The sequence below is a fragment of the Heterodontus francisci genome, chromosome 2 (assembly GCF_036365525.1).
Source record: "Heterodontus francisci isolate sHetFra1 chromosome 2, sHetFra1.hap1, whole genome shotgun sequence".
Classification (NCBI taxonomy): Eukaryota; Metazoa; Chordata; class Chondrichthyes; order Heterodontiformes; family Heterodontidae; genus Heterodontus; species Heterodontus francisci.
The window spans coordinates 198,660,000-198,681,047 of record NC_090372.1 but is presented as its reverse complement, the minus strand read 5'-3'; the positions used below and the strand labels follow the sequence as shown (position 1 = coordinate 198,681,047).

General features: G+C 43.5%; 1 protein-coding gene across 2 annotated transcripts; it reads left to right on the top strand.

Moving 5' to 3' along the window:
- Positions 1–1,121: 1,121 nt before the first annotated feature.
- Positions 1,122–19,602, top strand: insig1 (insulin induced gene 1). 2 transcript variants are annotated; one of them, XM_068015014.1, is made up of 6 exons: positions 1,122–1,356; positions 1,851–2,238; positions 5,045–5,169; positions 8,519–8,685; positions 10,183–10,282; positions 18,579–19,602. In XM_068015014.1, exons 2-6 carry the CDS (start codon positions 1,905–1,907, stop codon positions 18,630–18,632), a joined length of 780 nt encoding a protein of 259 aa, XP_067871115.1. In that variant the 5' UTR covers positions 1,122–1,356; positions 1,851–1,904; the 3' UTR covers positions 18,633–19,602. The 2 variants fall into 2 exon arrangements, with proteins under 2 accessions (XP_067871115.1, XP_067871116.1); XM_068015015.1 differs by lacking the exon at positions 1,122–1,356 and adding an exon at positions 1,585–1,680.
- The last annotated feature ends 1,446 nt before the right edge of the window (positions 19,603–21,048 follow it).

Sequence of the window (21,048 nt, the reverse complement as noted above, 5' to 3'; positions counted from 1 at the left end):
CTTCACAGGAGTGTTATCGGACAAAATTAGACACTGATCCACAAAAGGAGACATTAGGACAGATGACCAAAAGCTTGGTCAAAGAGGTAGATTTTATGGAGCATATTATAGAAGGAAAGGTAGTGAGGTGGATAAGCTTAGGGAAGGAATTTCATGCTTGGGGCCTAGATGGCTGAAGACATGGCCGCCAATGGTGGGGCAATGGAAATCGAGGATGCACAAGGTGCCAGAATTAGAAAAAGGCAGAGTTGTAGGGCTGGAGGAAGTTAGAGAAAGAGTGTCAGGTAATGGAGGGAATTAAACATGAGGATGAGAACTTTAAATTTGAGGGGTTGCTGGACTGGGAGCCAGTGTAGGTCACCGAGCACAGGGGTGACGGTACGTGCTGTGAGGTAGGATATGGGCAGAAGAGTGTTGGATAAGTTCAAGGGTTTAAAGAAAGTGGAAGATGGGAGGAGAGCCAGGAGAGTATTGGAATAGTCAGGTCTGGGAGTAACAAAGGCGTGGATGAGGCTTTCAGTAGCAGATGGACCGAGGAGGGGTGGCGATAGGCAATATTACCAGGGTGGAAGTGGTCAGTCTTGCTGATGGAGAAAATATGAGGTTGGAAGCTCAGCTCAGGGTCGAGCAATGTGGTTCAGTGGGCGTAGACAGTGGGTATAACCTTGCCTGCCCACTCTTTGTATGTCCTGGACACAATTTTTCTGTCTATCCTTCTCATTGTGTGTGTGTGTGTCTCACTCTCTCACATATCGACCTCTCGTTATCTGATTCTTTCCCTGGATTGTCCCTCTTTTTTTGCGTGTGAGTGTGCTGTCATTCTCTGCCTCTGTATCCCTGCACCTGTTTATGCTCTGCCTGCCTCTCTCATTCCCCGGCTGCCTCTAATTCACTCATTCGCTCTCTGTGTCTGTTAGACCATGTCTTACCACCCTGTCCCCCCTCTTTTGTTTGCACTCAGTGCTCTCATTCTCTCTGTGCAAGAAAGCGGGTGAGCTCCGGCTGATGGTGCGTGCATCTGGTGATGCTATGACGGGGAGGTGTGGTTTGCCTTCCTTTCCTCTTTCTGTGCGAAGACAGTGAATGTGAACGGGGACGGTGCAGTTAGTGGTGTGTCCTGAACGTCATATGGGCCGTCAGGCTGCGATTGGCTCGGCTAGGCTCACCAGACAGATTGTTTTTGACCGCTTGCCTGTCTGAACCGTATGAATAGTCCCATGCAGGATGTGACCTAATGATTTAACATACAATGTAATGCAGTCAGCAATCCGAAAAGCATCGGCAGCAGAAAAGTTCTTTTTCTTTTGCAGAAGGCTGACATTAATGGTGCAAATAGCTGGCTACACATCCTGGACGGTAAGGTGTTGCATTTGTCCTGATCTCGGTCAGATTTCACTTCAGTGGGTTATGTTGCTCAGTTCAGGGCGTGTTGGTTTTACTGTAACCTGGGGTGACTGTTTGTCTTTTAAGCCCCCGACTGAAGTGAATGGGCATTTCTTTTGGGGTTTTTTTTTGGAGGGGGTACAGGACGTAAATGCCTGTAGATCTTTACATCTGTCAAGGTTTCTGCCTGTACTTCCTACTCGCTTAAATTTAAGCGAGCCTGGAAAGTGAAACTAAGATACCAAGTGGAGCATCTGTTGGTTTTGTGGAGCGGTTGAACCCCTTAAACCAGCTTCAGTATGTAGTTTGCCTGATATTTGGGATATCATACTGCCCTATATTTCTTTTTAGTTTTACTATATGAATAATTTCACAAAGTTTGGGACTTGGGCTCGCTCTCATGTTTTGTTTAAGTGTCGCGCCAGTCACCTTATCTTATGTTTGTTTGTTTGCTGTTAACCCTGCAGGGCCGGAAAGGTACCGCCAATTTAATGTGACATCAAGAAATCCTCCTGTACCAAATGTCAAGGATTGAAGAGACTTGCTGGACGTGCAGTTGCACACGAGTTCGCCCATCAGAAAGCAACTCCAGTGGCAGGCTGCTGGTGGCAAAGGTCCACGAAATGATGACCATCGTCAGCTCAATCCTGGGCAGTGCCTACTGCTCCCTGGTTAGCGGCCACACCATGAACTTATTGCGGCGGGGGTTGGTACTCTTCACTGTGGGAGTCTTCCTGGCTCTGGTGTTAAACCTGCTGCAGATCCAGAGACACGTTACCCTGTTCCCCGAAGAGGTCATTGCCACAATCTTCTCATCTGCCTGGTGGGTGCCACCTTGCTGTGGCACAGCTGCGGGTAAGGATGGGCTTGTGTGTTGGGAAGGGTTAAACTCTTCCAATATGTCATATGCAGTTGTTAAGTTGTTCAGGAAAGTTACATATCTGCAGTAGGTACTACCTTAAGCTTGACAAGAAAAAAGAGGCACTTTCAACTTCAACAAGTCTTGCTCTGTCTTGTTATCTTGTTATTGGTTAGACATGTTTAGCATTGTCAGTTATGTTGTATTAATAAAGCATGTTCATGACAATAAATGAAGATTCAGATTGATTTGGAATACAAAAGAAGGAATAAAAACCCAGAAAAATGTTTTGGGTTTTCACTTTTTTTTAATCCCAAGTCAATCCTATATTATTGCAAAACGAAGATGCATTTAACATCTGGTCGCCAAACGTGGTAATCTAATGAGTTGCAGACACTACAACAATTTGTCAGTGTTAAAAGGTCTCTAAAAGTGAGAACGAAGACATTTTATCATGTGTTTTACAAACAGCAAGGATGCTTGCAGTTCAGACTTTTCCAAATGCAGCAACTTGGAACATTATGAACCCTTTATGTGTTAGGCCTTAAAACCCCGATATTTTTCAGCTAATGAAAACTTATTGGTGTGAAACTTCCTGTAATGTAGTTAAAACAGCTGAGAGCTTCCAGCCCCCGACAACACGTAGCTTGAGCAAGAATCCCAAACCCCTGCAACTCAGAAATCTCCCCCGCTCCCCACAAAAAGAGGAACCTTATAAATCTTGAGGGTAAATCAAATAGACTTTGTTTGAAGAAATGCTAAAGTACTGCACTTTGGCTTCCTTTGCAGTTTGACTTTAAATCTGAAAAACTGGGAATTTTTATTTTCAAAACAAGTACTTGAAACAGTCAACGTTTAAGCAAGACATCTTTGCATTCGAGGAAAGTGCTCTATGTTTGTAATGAGTTGCACAGAAGATTTGAGTGGGTATCTGTTGATGGGGATTGCTGTATTCCTGTTGTTGTTGTTGTCAGCTGGTTTATTATATATAAAGGCCACCCTGTCCCAGCACAGGGCGCCTGCTCCCTGCTGGCGAGAGGTTTTCGAGCCACGTGTCGCTGAATTTGCAAGTGTGGTGGAGGGGGAGAAGCCTTGCGGAAGGAGAGCCGCCTTTTGATTGGCCCAGCTGGGAACTGGTGAGCTGGAATGTTTGTTCCTGATTGGTTGCTATGTGCAACATGCCACTTCACTTAAAAAAAGAGCAGAATGAAAACAAGGAAGTGAGGTGGCAGGATGTTGGGGGAGGGTTGCAGGCTCTCATAGGAGTTTGTAATACTACTAAGTAGCTCAGCTACTAAAATTGCTCCCCTCCTTTGCATTTCACTGCTGGGAGCAATCCTGTCTGCTTTTAACTGGGTTAGATATCTCAGCACAATAGCAGAGAGAATAACCAAATAAAGCATTTGTATAGCACCTGTCATGACCTCAGAGCATCCCAAAGTGCTGCACAGTCAACTTTTGAAGTGCAGTTGCTGTTTTATTTAACCATCACTGTTTCTACCATGCCAGGATGGTTGAAGGTGAACTAACTAAATGGACCTGGGTCTGTTTTGGTCGAGTAATTCCTATGTCCGTAGGTAATGATTGGAAAATTTGGTGGAGTTTGTACGACAGCTATGCCAACAATAATTTCAACCCGTCTGCGTGATAAACTGTTTTGGATTAACACTGTCAAGAAAACACTGCCCATGGCCACTGCTGTCAGCTGTGATCTCATTCAATGGGGGAACAGCCTCGAGGGGCTGAATGGCCTATCCCTGTTCCTATGTTCCACAGGACTTTTAGATTAGCATGTTATCCAATGTGTTTAAAGCAGAGTTCAGCAGACAAGTAAGATGATAAAGCTAATTTTTTTAATTTCTTCTGCTTTCTTTAAAGGAACAGAAAATGATGGAATTGCACAATAGATCAATTAGCATGTGAAAGAGAAAGATAGGTTCACATTTGGGGAAAAAACTCATCCCTAAACATTGACCTTTTTGTCAGACGCTGATTCTCCTGTTGTTCATCTCCAGGAGTTTTTTTTAAATTACTTTAGTGACAATTGTACAAGTCTAACAACTTCACAAATAACTCTTACTAACTTATTTACAAGAATGTTGCCAGGGCTTTAAAATTGCAGCTACGAGGAAAGATTGGATCAGAGAGGGTTGTTTTCCTTAGAAAAGAGAAGGCTGAGGGGTGACTTAATTGAGGTGTATAAAATTATGAGGGGTCTAGATAGAGCAGACAGGAAAGTTCTTTTCCCCTGGCGGGGAGATCAATTACCAGGGGGCAATGATTTTAGGTGGTAGAAGGATTGGAGGGGACATGAGGAAATACATTTTCACCCAGAGGGTGGTGGGTGTCTGGAATTCACTGCCCAGATTGGTGGTGGAGGCAGAAACCCTCACCTCATTTAAAAGGTACTTGGACCTGCACCTGAAGTGCTGACACCTGCAGGGCTACAGACCAGGCGCTGGAAGGTGGGATGAGATTGGGCGGCTAGTTTTTTCAGCTGGTGCAGCCACAGTGGGCTGAATGGCCTCTTTCTTTGCTGTAACCTTTCTGTGGTTCTATATTGAAAGATGAATAACTTACCTCACAGAAATCTATAAGCATTTTATTAAATTGTTGACAGCTAGCTTTAAAGACAGTCTGAAGAAGGGTCACTGACCTGAAACGTTAACTCTGCTTCTCTCTCCACAGATGCTGCCAGACTTGCTGAGTTTTTCCAGCACTTTATGTTTTTATTTAAAGACTGTTCTTCTGCATGTTCTTAGTTTATGGTCCTAACTTCTTTAACATCTAATCTTTATTCAGCTGTTGTGGGTCTGCTTTACCCCTGCATCGACAGTCATCTTGGAGAGCCTCACATGTTCAAAAGAGAGTGGGCAAGTGTCATGAGATGCGTAGCAGTCTTTGTTGGCATCAATCACGCGAGTGCTGTATCCTTTCCGTAGTTAACAAGACCTATTCCAGCCAGGAACTGTTTTTTCCCCCCCAAATTATTAACAGTATTTGTGTAACTGACAAATGGGCCTTATTGCTACTTTTTCTAAAGTAAGGTGGTGTCTTGAATAGGATGAGAAAAATATTTAAGTTGAGAGGGAATTTGTATCTCTCTTCTGTCTCCTGAAGTGCTTGAGCACCAGGCGACAAACAGGGAGATCAAAGTGGATCAGGGTAAGGCTTGTCTATGGGTGAGTGACTCATCTCAAGAATCCTGAACTATGATGCCAGTATTGAAATCATTCCAAACTTTATACATATGTATAAAGATACAGTATAGATCCTGGGTTTTGTCAGATTTTGGCTCCTTTTTCTGCCAGGTATCCTCCATTCCCTATATTTTATGGTTTGTTATTGTTTTATATATAGTCCTTTTTTGTACTGTGTGTTTCTTGACATAAAATGTAGGGAATGGTGGATACCTGGCAGTGATTATGTGGCAGTAAACCCATCGAGAGGTTCATAATCTGCAAGAGCAAGAAGTCTTTTCCAGCTGTCATCCAAATCCTGAAATATGATTCCAGTATTGAAATCATTCCAAGCTTTATACATATTTACAAAGATACAGTGTAGATCCTGGGTTTTGTCAGATTTTGGCTCCTTTTTCTCCCCCTCCCACCAACACATCCAAATGACATATTGTCGAGGTCATGATGTGCACACTAGATGATTAGGACTGTGATTTTAATTCTTGAAGTTCTTCACCCTTCGCATCCATCAGCTCTGAAATTCTCATAAATCGCTTTGCCTTGGTATCATTCTCTTTCCCCATCTTTAAAACCATTCCTCAGAATTTCTTTTACTTCCCGCATGGTGTTCACCCTGCCTACCGTAGGGGCCCAGGGACTACGCTAAAGGTGCTATATAAGTAAAGGTTGCTGTTGTAAAACTCCTTTGGCTGCTTTGTTACATGATATCCGGAAAATGCTGCAGTAATAATGCTGTGTGACTCACATGTTTTATTGTTCTTTCAGTTACGTCATCAAATTATAGTGGCATCCCATCCGTTTCCATTGCTGCCAGTCAGGTTCCTGCCATTTAATTACTGCTGCCAACTCTTCCTCCAGTCAGTTTAAACACACTGGAGGTGAAAGAAACAAATGCAATATAAAATACCTCGCGCAGGAATGACGAAAATCAGTTTTTTTTAAAAAAGCAAAGATAAATAATGATGTATTTGCAGTAAAATCAAAGCTGGTAGGAATGAAAATTAAAGCAGTCGGCATCTGAAAATGAAAGTCAGCTCAGCTGATCCTGACTTCCCAGTGACTCGTCATCACTTCAATTCAACCTCCGTATTCTCTCATCCCATTTTGGCCTCCAACCTCCAACCAAGCTGGCCTTCCTTTTGGGCATTCGATATTCAACAATTTGCAATGTTGGAACACAGGAGCAGGAGTAGGCCATTCAGCCCTTCGAGCCTGCTCCCACCATTCTGAATCATGGCTGATTGTCTATCCGCACTGTCCCCATGTCCCTTGATGTCATGAGCAACTAGAAATCTATCGATCTCTGTCTTGAACTTACTCAGTGACTGAGCCTCCACCACCCTCTGGGCAGAGAACTCCAAAGATTCACCACCCTCTGAGTGAAGAAGTTCATCCACATCTCGGTCCTAAATGGCTTGCTCTTTATTCTGAGATTGTGTCCCCTGGTTCTAGACCCCACAGCCACGGGAAACATCCTTTCTGCATCTACCCTGTCTATCCCTTTAAGAATTTTGTAAGTTTCTATGAGATCGCCTCTCATTCTTCTAAACTCCAGAGAATACAGGCCCAGTCTCCTCAATCTCGCTTCATTGGACAATCCCACCGTCCCAGGAATCAGTCTGGTGAGCCTCTGCTGCACTCCCTCCACAGCAAGGGGAACCAGAACTGCACACAATATTCCACGTGTGGCCTCACCAATGCTCTATACAATTGAAGCAGGACTTTGCTCCTGTACTCAAATCCTCTCGCAATAATGGCTATTTCATTACTTCATCCTTGTTTTCCAGCTGGATCCTGCTACTTATATTCCATTGTTTTCTTTATTCCATTTTGGAGCCATGTTTTACTCACTATTTTCCCTTCAAAGCCTGATTCTGACCTTTGTGTAGGCGACAGCATCCTTTTCCTCCATTTTAATATCTATTTCCGGGTGGTTAAGCCCATTAGTTGCCTCCCTGTGAAACTAAAGAACTGATTTGAACCTTTCCCTGTTCTTCATTGCCCCCCCCCGGCCCTACCGTTGTTTTGTTCAGCCCTATATAAAGGCATTTCCCACCTGCAGTCTGTTACTTGCACAGGATTTTTCTGGGTACAGATGCAGGCAGCTTAATACTACACTAAGAATTTTTAAAGCCTGTTTAAAAACTTAAAAATAATTAATGCAAAAAGGACGAAAATCAGCGAGGGGAAAGGATTGGACCCAAAAGATGCAGAGAAATCAGTAAGAAAACATTTTTTTTATTTTGTATGTCACTAAAACTCAAGAAAACAAGCAAAAGAGGGAGAGAGAGACTTGCATTTATATAGCACCTTTCAAGACCTCAGGACATCCCAAAACACTTTACAGCCATTGAGGTACTTTTGAAGTGTCATCACTGTTGGAATGCAGGAAACCTGGCAGCCAAATTGTACACAGTAAGCTCCCACAAACAGCGATGTGATAATGACCAGATAATCTGTTTTAGTCATGTTAGCCAAGACATTGGGGCAAACTCCCCTGCTCTTCTTCGAATAGTGCCATGGGATCCTGAGAGGCCTGACAGGCTTAACGTCTCATCTGAAAGATGGCACCTCTGACAGTGCAGCACTTCACTTCCTCAGTACTGCACTGGAGTGTCAGCCTGGATTTTATGTTGGAGTGGACCTAAAGACAAAAGGCGCAGTCAAAGAAGATAATAACTCAATTATTGTGCAGACATATGTTAAAAGGTCCATAGATTTTCACTATTGCCAAAAGTGAAAATTACTCCCCCTGAGAATATATTAGTGGAAATAGGTTAAAAGTTGATTTTAATGATCATCAACTACAGCCCTATTCTCCAACCTTTTCTACTTCCATCAGCATATCTGCTAAAATGACCCCTTTATGTCATCAGAAGAATCACTTGATTGAGTTCAGGTCTTTGAACTTCTTGTCAGTTGTTTATCCTCATATACAGCATATTGAAGAGTCGGTTATCCGGTATTTAACTGCAGTTTGGTACATGCTGTATGCGTTATTAGATGTCTCATGGATCTGTTCCTTTTTATAATCCAATATCACTTATGGTTCTCTCCTTAACTCTCGTTCAATCAGAAATTAGATTTTGCCAATAACATGCAATTGTCCTTGACCCTGGCGGCCCTCTCGCTGGGTCTCTGGTGGACTTTTGATCGCTCTAGAAGTGGATTTGGACTTGGCCTTACAATAGCCTTCGTGGCAACCTTGGTCACTCAACTGTTGGTCTATAATGGTGTTTACCAGTAAGTACAAAACTCTCAATTTGTATTTTTAACTTTTGTCTTATCGTTTCCTTCCCTCCTTCCTATCATCCCCCCCACCCCCCAGGATCTACATTATTATTAATGTATAGAAGGTCCACAAGTATCTCCATTTACGGATATTGCCCCGATAGTTAGTTGCCCTGGAGAAGCCTCTTAGACAGTGCTGAAAGGAATATACTGCACCCCAATAGCAAGACATTTGTAGTCCTTTCTTTGGGTGCACTGTTCAAGACAGGGGAGAAAATCACTGGGGATCCAAGTATGAATATCAGCCAAGACTGGCACTCATATTCGCAACTGCAGGTTCCGTGTCGAACCAGCTCATGGAAATGCTTTCAACCATTTCGTGCCAGTTGTTGAAAGGGACGTAATGATGTCTCGCAAGACTATGAGTTTAGTGTAATAGTACTTCAGTATTTATTTTGTTCTTCAATTGCTAATTATATAAATTGCCGTGTCCTTTTTGTGGTACTTCAATATGGTTATGTTAAAGGTACAATACCCATTGATGTTTTCCTCCCATATTTAGTATTACGTTCATACGACTGGACTATCCACTTCTCCCCCTTCCTAGTTCCATATAGTTGGTATATAACCTCCCCACTCCTGCTAAGTGCACCAGCAGCCGAGCAGTAGTACCACCTGAACACAGACTAGTTGTTCAGCATATATGTAGTCTGTGGGTTCTTCTCCTATTATTTTCTGCACAATGAATTCACACGGTCAGCGATGCCACCTTGCTGGGAGGGGTGGGATTGGGAGTGGAGATGGTAGTAGGCAGCTACCAGGCCACAAGCTAGTTGCTTGTTCTCACAGTGTGAGACAAAAACTAGGGATGGCCAGTTGCTGAGTAAACAATAGACAATGAGTGATGGAGCCCTGAGCCGTATAATAAAAGGTCAGCAAAGCCCTAAGTTCAGTTCCTGGTCTGTGGTGAATTAGCTCTGTAATCCAGCGTTGTGCTGGTGGTACTACAATTAAGCTGTGTTTTCCCTGTCAAGGGAAAGGTTCCATTCCTGCTCTTTGGTCACTATTCGGTAGCCTGATCTCCCTCTCCCCAGGAAAATGCACATGTATTGAGTGTAGAGAGCTGTGATGCCTCCCATCTTTGAATATCCGGATTCACATAAGCAGAATGGCTACCTCTGGGGTAGGGGGTGGAGATACTGAAAGGTTACCACAGTTGATGGGAGAAAAATAGGGGAAAAAAGAAAACTGCTAATTTCTGTTTCAATTGAAGCAAGTCAAAGTGACCTGTGATGGGCCACTCCCAGCAGGAGTACTTCTTGTAATATCAGAGGCACACCATCACAGACCGCACACCCATAGTCTTTGTCCTGTGAGGCCTGTTCCTCAGGACTGGGCCCAAGAATCATTCACCCCGAAAGGGTAATACTATCGTTCAAAGTTCCATTAATCCATCTATTCTTGTAATAAGCCAAGGAATAAGGAAAGTATGTTTCATTGTTGATCTAGGTACACCTCACCAGACTTTCTGTATATTCGCTCTTGGCTGCCCTGTATATTCTTCTCAGGAGGAGTGACAGTGGGAAACATAGGAAGACAGCTGGCCATGGTAAGCTGTTTCTTTCAAACTGAAGCTGTTCATTCTCATCTGTACACGTGACTGAATTTGTTAATATTTGTCTGAGTATGCTCCTAGGATGTTTTATATGTTAACAGCACTCTATAAATGCAAGCTGTTGTTGACTGTTTTCGTTAGGCAAGAATATTAAGGTTTACGGAACCAAAGCCGGTAAAGGGAGTTAAGATTCACATCAGCCATGATCTAATTGAATGGCGGAACAGGCATGAGGGGCTGAATGGCCTCCTCCTGTTCCTGTGCCTTTATATGCGCATCTTGTATGTTATGTACTTGCTGCACCTGACTCTTGCTTCGATGTGTTGCTGTATTTATCTTACAGCACTGTCGCTATCAACAAACTTGCCTTTGCCGGCAGGGATATAATATAAATAGAGCGGCAGTGGAACTGGAGGAGCACCTCTGTCCCGCAAGTACGGCCTCGCCAGCAACAAATATCACTCGTGTCAGTGCAGGCTGTGATGTATGTATATTTTTTTCCAGTCACGCACAGGTAGAGGTTTCTTTCTGCCCACCTGCCTTTTTCCTTTGCTGCTCTGTTCTCCAAAAACTGCCACTGTGTCTTTTTAAAACCCCCACTTTGTCCAGTTTTGAATCGCTGGGTCCACGTGAGGTGGCGGGCGGGAGGTGAGGGCCTTTAATCACTGGAGGCAGTGCGGAGATGAGGCTGAACGCCAGCATCTGTGTATTGAGCTCCAACCTGATTGAATCCTACAGCACAGAAGGGGGCCATTTTGTCTGTGCCGGCTGTTTGAAAACGCTATCCAATTAGTCCCCACTCCCCTGCTCTTTCTCTTAGTCTTTCAAACTTATCTTTTTCAAGTGTGTATCAAGCGAAGCTTTATAAAGCTCTGGTTAGGCCCCAACGAGAGTATTGTGTCCAGTTGTAGTCACCACACTTTAGGAAGGATGTGAGGGTCCTTGAGAGAGTGCAGAAGAGATTTACCAGAATGGTTCCAGGGACGGGGGCTTTTAGTTACAAGGTTAGGTTGGAGAAGCTGGGGTTGTTCTCCTTAGAGCAAAGGAGATTGCGATGAGATTTGATAGAAGTGTACAAGATTATGTCAGGTTTATATAAGTTAGATAAGGAAAAACTGTTCCTATTAATTGATGGTACAAGAACTAGGGGAAAGTTTGATTTAGAGTTTTGGGTAAGAGATGTAGGGGGAATGTGAGGAAGAACTTTTTATGCAGCGGGTGGTAATGACTCGCTGCCCACGAGGGTGGTGGAAGTGGAGACAATCAATGATTTCAAAAGGAAATTTGATGGGCTCTGGAAGGAAATAAACTTACAGGGCTTCAGGGATTGAGCGCGGAAGTCGGACTGACGGGATTTCTCCATGATGAGTCAGCATGGATTCATCGGGCCGAATGGCCTCCTTCTATGCTGTGAATGACTATACCCAACTTGACTTGAAAAGAGGCAACTGAGAGGGAACCTCATCTATAAGCTGGTAAATCATGTAGAAATGGTAAACAGTAACCAGTAGGGCAAGAGGGATAAAGTTTCCAAGGAGCAAAAGTAAGTTTTGGATTGGTACGAGGAAGTTGACACAAAAGGTGATCATTACATTATAGAGAATTTTCAAGTGCGCACAGGCAGCAATACTCATTGGCAGGTGCCAGTTTGGATCAGAAAATTCTAGGGAATGTGCTGCTGAATGTCTGTCGGGATTCCTTACCATGGATACATACTCTCAAAATTTCCTCTCGAGGAGCTTTAAGTGAAGTAATGCAGCCAAAATCCCTGGAATCATTCCACAAATGGTGCGTTACTGTGATAAGATGGTCTATAGGCTTTCCTGCAGCAATAACTTAAAAACAATAATTTGCATTTATATAGCACCTTTCACAATGTCAGCATGCCCCAAAATGCTTTAAAATCAATGGTAGTATTTTTTGAAGTGCAGTCAATAATGTCGGAAATTCCGCAGCCAATTTCCACAGAACATGATCCCAAAAACATAAATGAGGTAAAAGATAGATGCCTCGTTTTTTGTGGTGGTTTTGGATGAAGAATAAATATTGGCTAGGATACTGGGGATAACTCCCCAGCTCTTCTCCAAAATGGCATCATGGATCTTTTACACCCACCTGAGAGGGCAGACCCAAGGCTTGGGTTAACTTTTTATTCGAAAGACGGTACCTCTGACAGTACAGCACTCCCTCAGTGCTACACTGGAGTGTCAGCCTAGATTTTGTGCTCAAGTCCTGGAGTGGGACTTGAGCCCATGACCTCTTGACACAGAGGGGCAAGTGCTACCAACTGAGCCACTGCCAGCAGTTAATGGGTCAAATGGACTCCCTCAGCTATGTTCTGAAGACCATCCCAGAGAGTAAACTGGCCATGTAATGTCAAGCAGATTATCACCCTTGTTTAAAATGATCATAGACTTGTTTAAAAGCAAATCCTCAATTTAAAATACACAGTTTCAACTGCTACCAGCACGATAAAAGTTCGAAATAAACTTTGACAAATGCACAAATTATTTTAAATCAACATCTGTCAAAGTTACTGCACAGATGCTTCCTGCTTGCCAACTGCAAAACCTGCCAAGTATAGCAATTGACCATCATCCAGTGCAGCTATTTTCTATTTCGGCTTCGATAGTGAAACCAAGTTTTAGAAATAAAGTTTCAAAATAAAAATGGAGCTTGTGAAATGCTTGAGCTTCATACAATTCTACCACCACATGCAGTGATCCGAAAATTCACCTCAATAGAGTTGCAGGTGCCATCCTGAGAGGGAGAGGTTGGATCATAGGAGGAGGTGTGGCCTCTCGAGCCTGTTCTGCCATTCAATGAGATCAGGGTAGATCTGCAACCTAACTCCATATACCCGGCTTTGCCCCATATCTCTTAATAACTTTGGATAACAACAATCTATCAATCTCAGTTTTAAAGTTAACAATTGATCTAGCACTAATTGCTGTTTGCAGAACAGAGTTCCAAACTTCTACTATCCTTTGCATGAGCAAATGCTTCCGAATTTCACTCCTGAATGTAAATTTTAGACTATGCCGTCTAGTCCAAGACTCTCCAACCAGTCCCAATCCCAACTACTCTGTCTGTTCCCCTTAATATCTTGAACACTTGAATCAAATCAACCCATAACCTTCAAAACTCTCCTCGTAGCTTAGCCGGTATCATTCTAGTAAATCCACGCTGCACTCCCTCCAAGGCCAATACATCCTTCCCAAGGTGTGGCGCCCAGAACTGCTCACAGTATTCCAGGTGTGGTCTAACCAGGGCTTTGTATAGCTGAAACATGACCTTGTATTCTAGTCCTTTAGATATAAAGGACAGCATTCCATTAGCCTTTTTGATTATTTTCTGTACCTCTTCATGACATTTTAATGGACTGTGTACCTAGACCACCCAGCACCTGCCCACCCACCACCCAATCTAACGTGTGTTATTGGGGCAGAGTAAAGGAAGCCACGAATTTTTTTAAAACTTGCACTCTGACAGATTCTTAAGCTTCCTGGCTGCCCATTTCACCTCTCACTATCAGGCTAAAATAAATCCTCTCATATATTACAGTAATAATGGTATTGAGGTGTCAGTACTTTATTACTGGAATATAAATGTCATGCACGGACATCAAAAAGTTCCAAATAAAGTTTGAAAACATAGCTTTGCTTCTGCTCGGCCATTATCTCTCCTTCAACCCCTCTCCCAATCGCCCTTTCTTGATCTAACCATTTTCTTTTTTCAGTCTTACCAGAGCCTCCCCCACTTGGTCAGTGAGTTTATCGAGGGGTGCAGCAGAACCATAAGAACAGGAGTAAGCGATTCACCCCCTTGAGCCTGCTCCGCCATTCAGGTAGATCATGATTGATCTGCACCTGAATTCCATTTACCCACCTTTGATCCAGCCCCTTAGCTAACAAAAAGAAATCTATCACTCACAGTCTTGAAAGCTCCAATTGCCCCAACATTCACAGCCTTTTGGCGCAGCGAATTCCAAATTTCAACTACCCTTTGTGTGGAAAAATGCTGCCTTATTTCCTGCCTAAATGGCCTAGTTCTAACTTAAAGACTTGCATCTATGTAATGCTTTTCACAACTTCAGGATGTGCCAAAGTCCTTTACAGCCAGTGAAGTGCAGTGTAGTCACTGTTGTAATGAGGGAAACACCGCCCCCCCCTCCCCCCAATTTGTGCACAGCAAGCTCCAATAACAGCAATGTTGTTCTCCCTGAAGCAAAGGAGATTGAGCAGAGATTTGATTGAGGGATACAAGATTATGACAGGCTTCAATAAGTTAGACAAGGAAAAGCTGTTCCCATTAATTGATGGGACAAGGACTAGAGGACACAGATTGGAGGCAAGCGATGCAGGGGAATGCGAGGAAGAATTTTTTTACGCAGTGACTAGTAATGACCTGGAACTCGCTGCCCATGAGGGCGGTGGAACTGGGGACAGTCAATGATTTCAACAGGAAATTGGATGGGCACGTAAGGGAAATAAACTTGCAGGGCTGCGGATTTCGAGCGAGGGATTGGGACTGGCTGGATTGCTCCGCGGAGAGCCATCATGGACTCAATGGGCCGAGTGGCCTCTTTCTATGCTGTAAATGACTCTATAACTCTAAACTTCCCCACCTCTCTTTGCTCCTTTGGAGTTTCTTAAAACCTACCTCTTTGACCAAGCTTTCGGTCATCTGCCCTAATATCTCTTTATGTGGCTTGGTGTCAAATTTTGCCTTATAACGCTCCTGTGTATAGCCTTGGGACATTTTAGTGGATTGTTATATAAATACAAGCTGTTGTTGTTCACAGATAAGAATTGGGTGGAGTCGAATTCAATGCTGAGAGAAGCAGTTGGGTCCATAACATAGGAACATAAGAAATAGGAGCAGGAGTGGACCATTTGGCCCCTCGAACCTGCTATGCCATTCAATAAGCTCATGGCTGATCATCTACCCCAAATCCACTTTCCCACCCAATCCCCACATTCCTCGATTCCCTTAACGTCCAAAACTCTTATCGATATGAATATAGTCTTGAATATATTCAACAACTGACCATCCACAGACCTTTGGAGTAGAGGCTTTCAAAGATTCATAACTGTTTCAGTGAAGACATTTCTCCACATTTCAATCCTAAGTAACCGACCACTTACCCTTAGACTGTGACTCCTTGTTCTAGACTCTGCAGCCAGGGGAAACATCATCTCAGCATCTACCCTGTGAAACCCCTCTAAGAATTTTGCACATTTCAATGCGATCACCCTCTCATTCTTCTAAGCTCCAGAGGTTATAGGCCCATTCTGTTCGGCCTCTCCTCGTAGAGCAACTCTCACATCACAGGAGAGCTTTAGCCTATCACAAGAGTAAAGGCATGTCCATGCTACTGTCTATAAGCTACGGGGCAACAGTAGGAGCTGCACAAGGAGTAGGGCAACAGATCCGTCAAAAATCCCACTTTATCTGTCCTGTTCATTTATTCTACCCACCCTATGCACTTTTTCCCAGAGAGACCCTGAACCATAGAACAATTACGGCACAGAAGGAGGCCATGCAGTCCATTGTGTCCGTGCCAGCCTAAAAAACTAGCCGCCCAATCTAATCCCACCTTCCAGCACCTGGTCCATATCCTTGCAGATTACACTTCAGCTACATGTCCAGATACCTTTAAAAGAATTGAGGGTTTCTGCCTCCACCACCATTCCTGGCAGTGAATTCCAGACACCTACCACCCTCTGGGTGAAAAGGGTTTTCCTCATGTCCCCTCTAATCCTTCTATTCATCACCTTAAATCTGTCTCCCCTGGTAACTGACCTCTTGCCAGGGAAGACAGGTCCTTCCTGTCTACTCTATCTAGTCCCCTCATAATTTTGTACACCTCAATCAAGTCGCCCTTCAGCTCCAGGGAAAACAACCCCATCCTATCCAGTCTCTCCTCATAGCTACAACTTTCAAGCCCTGGCAACATTCTTGTAAATCTCCTCTGTACTCTCTCCAGAGCAATTATGTCCTTCCTGTAATGTGGTGACCAGAACTGTACGCAATACTCCAACTGTGGCCTCACCAGCATTTTATACAGTTCCAGCATTACATCCCTGCTTTTGTATTCTGTACCTCGGCCAAGAAAGGAAAGCATTGCATATGCTTCTTCACCACTCTATCTACCTGTCCTACTACCTTCAGGGACCTGTGGACATGCACTCCAAGGTCTCTCACTTCTTCTACCACTCTCAATATCCTCCTGTTTATTGTGTATTCCCTCGCCTTATTTGCCCTCCCCAAATGCATTACCTCACACTTCTCTGGTTAGTAAGACACAACCTTCCCCTAATAAATCCATGCAGACTATCCCTGATTAATCCATGCCTTTCTAAGTGGCAGTTTATCCTGTCCCTCAGAATTGATTCTAACAAACTGGGCAGCACAGTGGCGCAGTGGTTAGCACCGCAGCCTCACAGCTCCAGCAACCCGGGTTCAATTCTGGGTACTGCCTGTGTGGAGTTTGTAAGTTCTCCCTGTGACTGTGTGGGTTTCCGCAGGTTGCTCCAGTTTCCTCCCACAGCCAAAGACTTGCATGTTGATAGGTAAATTGGCCATTGTAAATTGCCCCTAGTGTAGAAGGTGGTGAGGACGTGGTAGGGAATATGGGATTCATGTAGAATTAGTATAAATGGGTGGTTGTTGGTTGGCACAGACTCGGTGGGCTGAAGGGCCTGTTTCAGTGCTGTATCTCTATGACTATGACTAATTTACCCACCACCGAGGTCAGACTGACCAGTCTATAATTATTTGGCCTATCCCTCGCACCCTTTTTAAACAATGGTACAGCGTTTCCAGGCCCCCGATCGTCTGGTACCTCTCCTGTATCTAGTGAGGATTTGAAGATGATCCTCAGCACATCCGCTATTTCCTCCCTGGCTTCCTTTAACAACCTGGGATGCAATCCATCCGGTCCTGGCAAGTTATCCACTTTCAAGGATGTGAGCCCCTCTAGTACTTCCTCTCTCATTATGCTTATATCTAATATTTATGAAATTATAACTACTTTCAAGAGAGGTCATTTTTAAAATCCAGGAAGAAAAAGGTCTTTTACTTTTACATATTTGTTTGGGAACAGTAGCTTGAAACTAAAAAAAAGGCAGGCTTTACATGTCTCGTGAAGTAACGCTAAGCGTAGATGTAAACCAGCTGATTCCACAGGCCGGGCGCTTCTAGTGAAGAGCAGGCTGCACTCAGGCGGGAAATCATAGGCCCGTTGTTACGACCAGGTGAGAAAGGTGTCTAGGGGTCGCTGTCAGCCTTCACCTGGTGTTAACGTATCAGGGTTTAATTTTAAACACACCGTGTTTTTAGCTTCCCCTTGGTGAATCCTTGTTCACCGCTTTTTAATAAATTTCACCAAAATTTATTAAACTTGAACTTAAACTCTAATTCGCTTGACGCCTACGGATACACGACACGTCCACACTAGCATGCATACGCGATACACACATGCAAATAGAGACAGAAAAAAGCAGAAGAAGGGTTTGTGTTACGGTTCTTCGAGCTCACTGTAGAATCCTTAATTGTAGGTAGATCTTGCTTTTCGTTGGGGCCCAGTATTCTTCTTGAACCTTCTTTGCTGTAGGAGACTTTTCTCAAGTTTCTTTTTCTTTTACGCATTGCAGGGGAAGCTGCAAAAGTGCATGAGGGAGAAAGGAATGGAAGGATATGTTGATGGGGTGAAATGAAGTAAATAAAGTGGGAGGAGGCTCATGTGGATCACTAGCACCAGTTGGGCTGAATGGCCTTTTGTTTTGCTCCAAATTTTATGTAATTATAAGTGTGTAAGATAACAACACCAGAAAATTGATAGAAATACATGGGCTGGTGAGTATATGAATGGCCAGATGGGATGAAGGATCGCACCTGAAATATCAGCCTGTCTTTCAGCTTCAGACAGAGATGAGGAGAAATTTCTTTACTCAGAGGGTTGTGAATCTTTGGGCTGTGGAAGCTCAGTCATTTGAGTATTTTTAAAGCAGAGATTGACAGATTTCTAAATACAAATGACATAAGGGGATATGAGGATAGTGTGGGAAAAAGGCATTGAGATGGATGATTGGCCATGATCATGATGAATGGCGGGGCAGGCTCAATGGGCTGAATGGCCTACTCCTGCTGCTATATTCCTATGTTCAGACCCACTGTGTATTTGCAGCAGTTTTTTTTCATCTGTTCTGTTTTGAAGTGCTGATGCCAGTCTGACCTGACTTGAACTGTGTTTTTTACTGATTTGCCAACTTTCCTCTTTTCATAGGGAGTCACTGAGATCACACACAAGGATTGTCTTGATAAGATGCACAAGGATTGAGCAATTGAGTGTTGGTCGAAAAGGGTGAAAATGGTGCCAATGTAGATGCTTTGTGTGAGAGTGCACATATACACACCTGGAGACCAGCAGGTGCTATATATATGTTGGAGGATGTGATTACTGCATGATATTCATAAAAGGGAACATTTGCAATCTGTGATTGCCTTTGTACAATTAATTCATTTCGCAGTGTTGAATTTCTTTCCGTTGTAAACTGTACATAGCAAGTCTAATAAGTGTACATCATTTCATCTGTGTATGAACTGCTATGCTGTTAACCCTTTTGCTACAGCAGACCTAATTAGCAAGTATTAGGTTTGCTTGATGGAAGTGCAATGTACACTGTACCTGAGCCTTGTTGTATACCTGTTCCTTATTTATTTCCCTTTCTCAAATTAATTTGTACCATAAACATACAGTGGGATTTCCCACCTCTTTGTACTGCATGGGTATACAATTGTAAGCAAAGAAATATTGTTTTTTTTTCCTCCAATCTGTTATTCAGTACCTGCAAGTGACGATAGCATTCACCAGATTTTAGCTGCTGTGCCACATTGTGTATATGTACAGTGAAGATTTGTAATCCTAAGGAATGTGCACAGTGCCGAACAGAAGGAAATGAACACTCTATCAAGCTGCAATTCTCCACTTGAACCAATGCTGAGATAGTCACAGAGTGAAGATGTGTTTTTCCTCTCTACCTTCACAGTGCAATAAGGCCATGACAGAATAATTCCATTGCTTTGGGCCAAATCGGTCTGTAGTTGTCGCTGCTCTACCCCCCAGAGTGAAGTGATTTTTTTTATTTGCTTTTGCAGTGTTTCTGATATGAACCAATCAACACATTTGCTCACCTGTTGTTAGGATGAGTTATCTTATTTTGTAAATTGAATGTACACATTCATTTGAAATGTATGCGATTTCTTTTCTTCCCTTCACTGTTCTCAATAAAAATGTACAGTAATGTCCAGATGGTTTTCCCTCTTTTTAAAAACAAATGCAAAGGAGCAACTAAAAGTAATAGATCATCTGAAAAATGTCAAATGTTATGTTATTGTTGACCTGAAAACATTATTTTTCCACTGTCATGTTAACTGCTAGAAGTAATTTACATTGTACATATGCTTCCTGAAGTTGACACACTCGCACTTTCTGAGTCAGAAAGTCATGGGTTCAAGCTCCGCTCGAGAATTGGAACGTTTAATCTCGGCAAAGTGTTCTGAACCGGTGTTCCACAGCCCCCAAGGGTCTGTGAGATGGTTTCAAAAATGCCCAGAGAATGTGTAGAATAGGGGCCTTCTGCAAGCTGCCTACGCCTCTCTCTCGCTAATGGATTTGTAAATCTGCACTTAAGTGCCATGACCATTTGATTCAACCAATGGCCAGTAACCGTGCTTATGCAGGCACAAGATGGCTCGCAACTGTAAGACATCACCACACCCCTTACCCTAACCTTGATCTGGTGTCCATGCCCCTAACCCAAGCCGTAATCTGGTACCTATACCCGTCACCTGAACCTCAACCTGGTGCCATGCCCCTCACTCAAACCTTGATCTAGTACCCATGCCCCTCACCTGAACCCCGATATGGTGTCCATGCCCCTCACCCAAGCCTTGATTTGACCCCTCACCTGAACCTCGATCTGGTATCCATGCCCTTCACTCAAGCCTTGATGTGGACCCCAGCACCAGCAACAAGTTTCATGTTAGGTAAGTAAGACAAAATTAATAAATGTATATGTTTAATTGTATAGCTAGTTTTTATACAGAAAAAAATACCTGTGGTACCGAGGATCTGTGCAATTTTTATAACATGGAAGGTGTTGGGGGGTGGCCTCAGAAGTAAAAATGTTGAGAACCCTGATCTAGGTTGACACTTCAGTGCATTGTCAGAGGTGTCGTCATTCAGATAAGACATTAAACAAAGTCCTGGTCTGGCTGTTCAAGTGGATAACAGATTTTGTGTCACTATTCAAAGTTTCTTGGTGTCCTGTCAACCAAAGCAAATTAACTAGTCATTTGCCTTACTACAGGTGGTCTTATTCTAAAGGTGCCTGCACTTAAAAAGTAATTCATTGGTTGTGAAGCTTTCAAGCCCTTATACTACAATTGGCTGAGCGCTGCTCGCTGTTGTGATTGGCTGAGTGCTCCTCACTGTGATTGGCTAAGTGCTGGTCGCTGATATGTTTGGCTGAGTGCTGGTTGTTGTTGTGATTGGCTGAGTGCTGCTCACAGTTGTGATTGGTTGAGTGCTGCTCTAAGAAAACCCGTTTCTTCCGTTTTTGGTTTTCCCTTCCCCAAATTTCTTCCTCCTCCCCTGAAAGTGGCAACTTAACCATGGGTATATGTTCCCTGGGTTGCCACTCTCCGCTAACCTACCCAAGTGTGTGACCATGAACACTGGTAGACTTATTGGA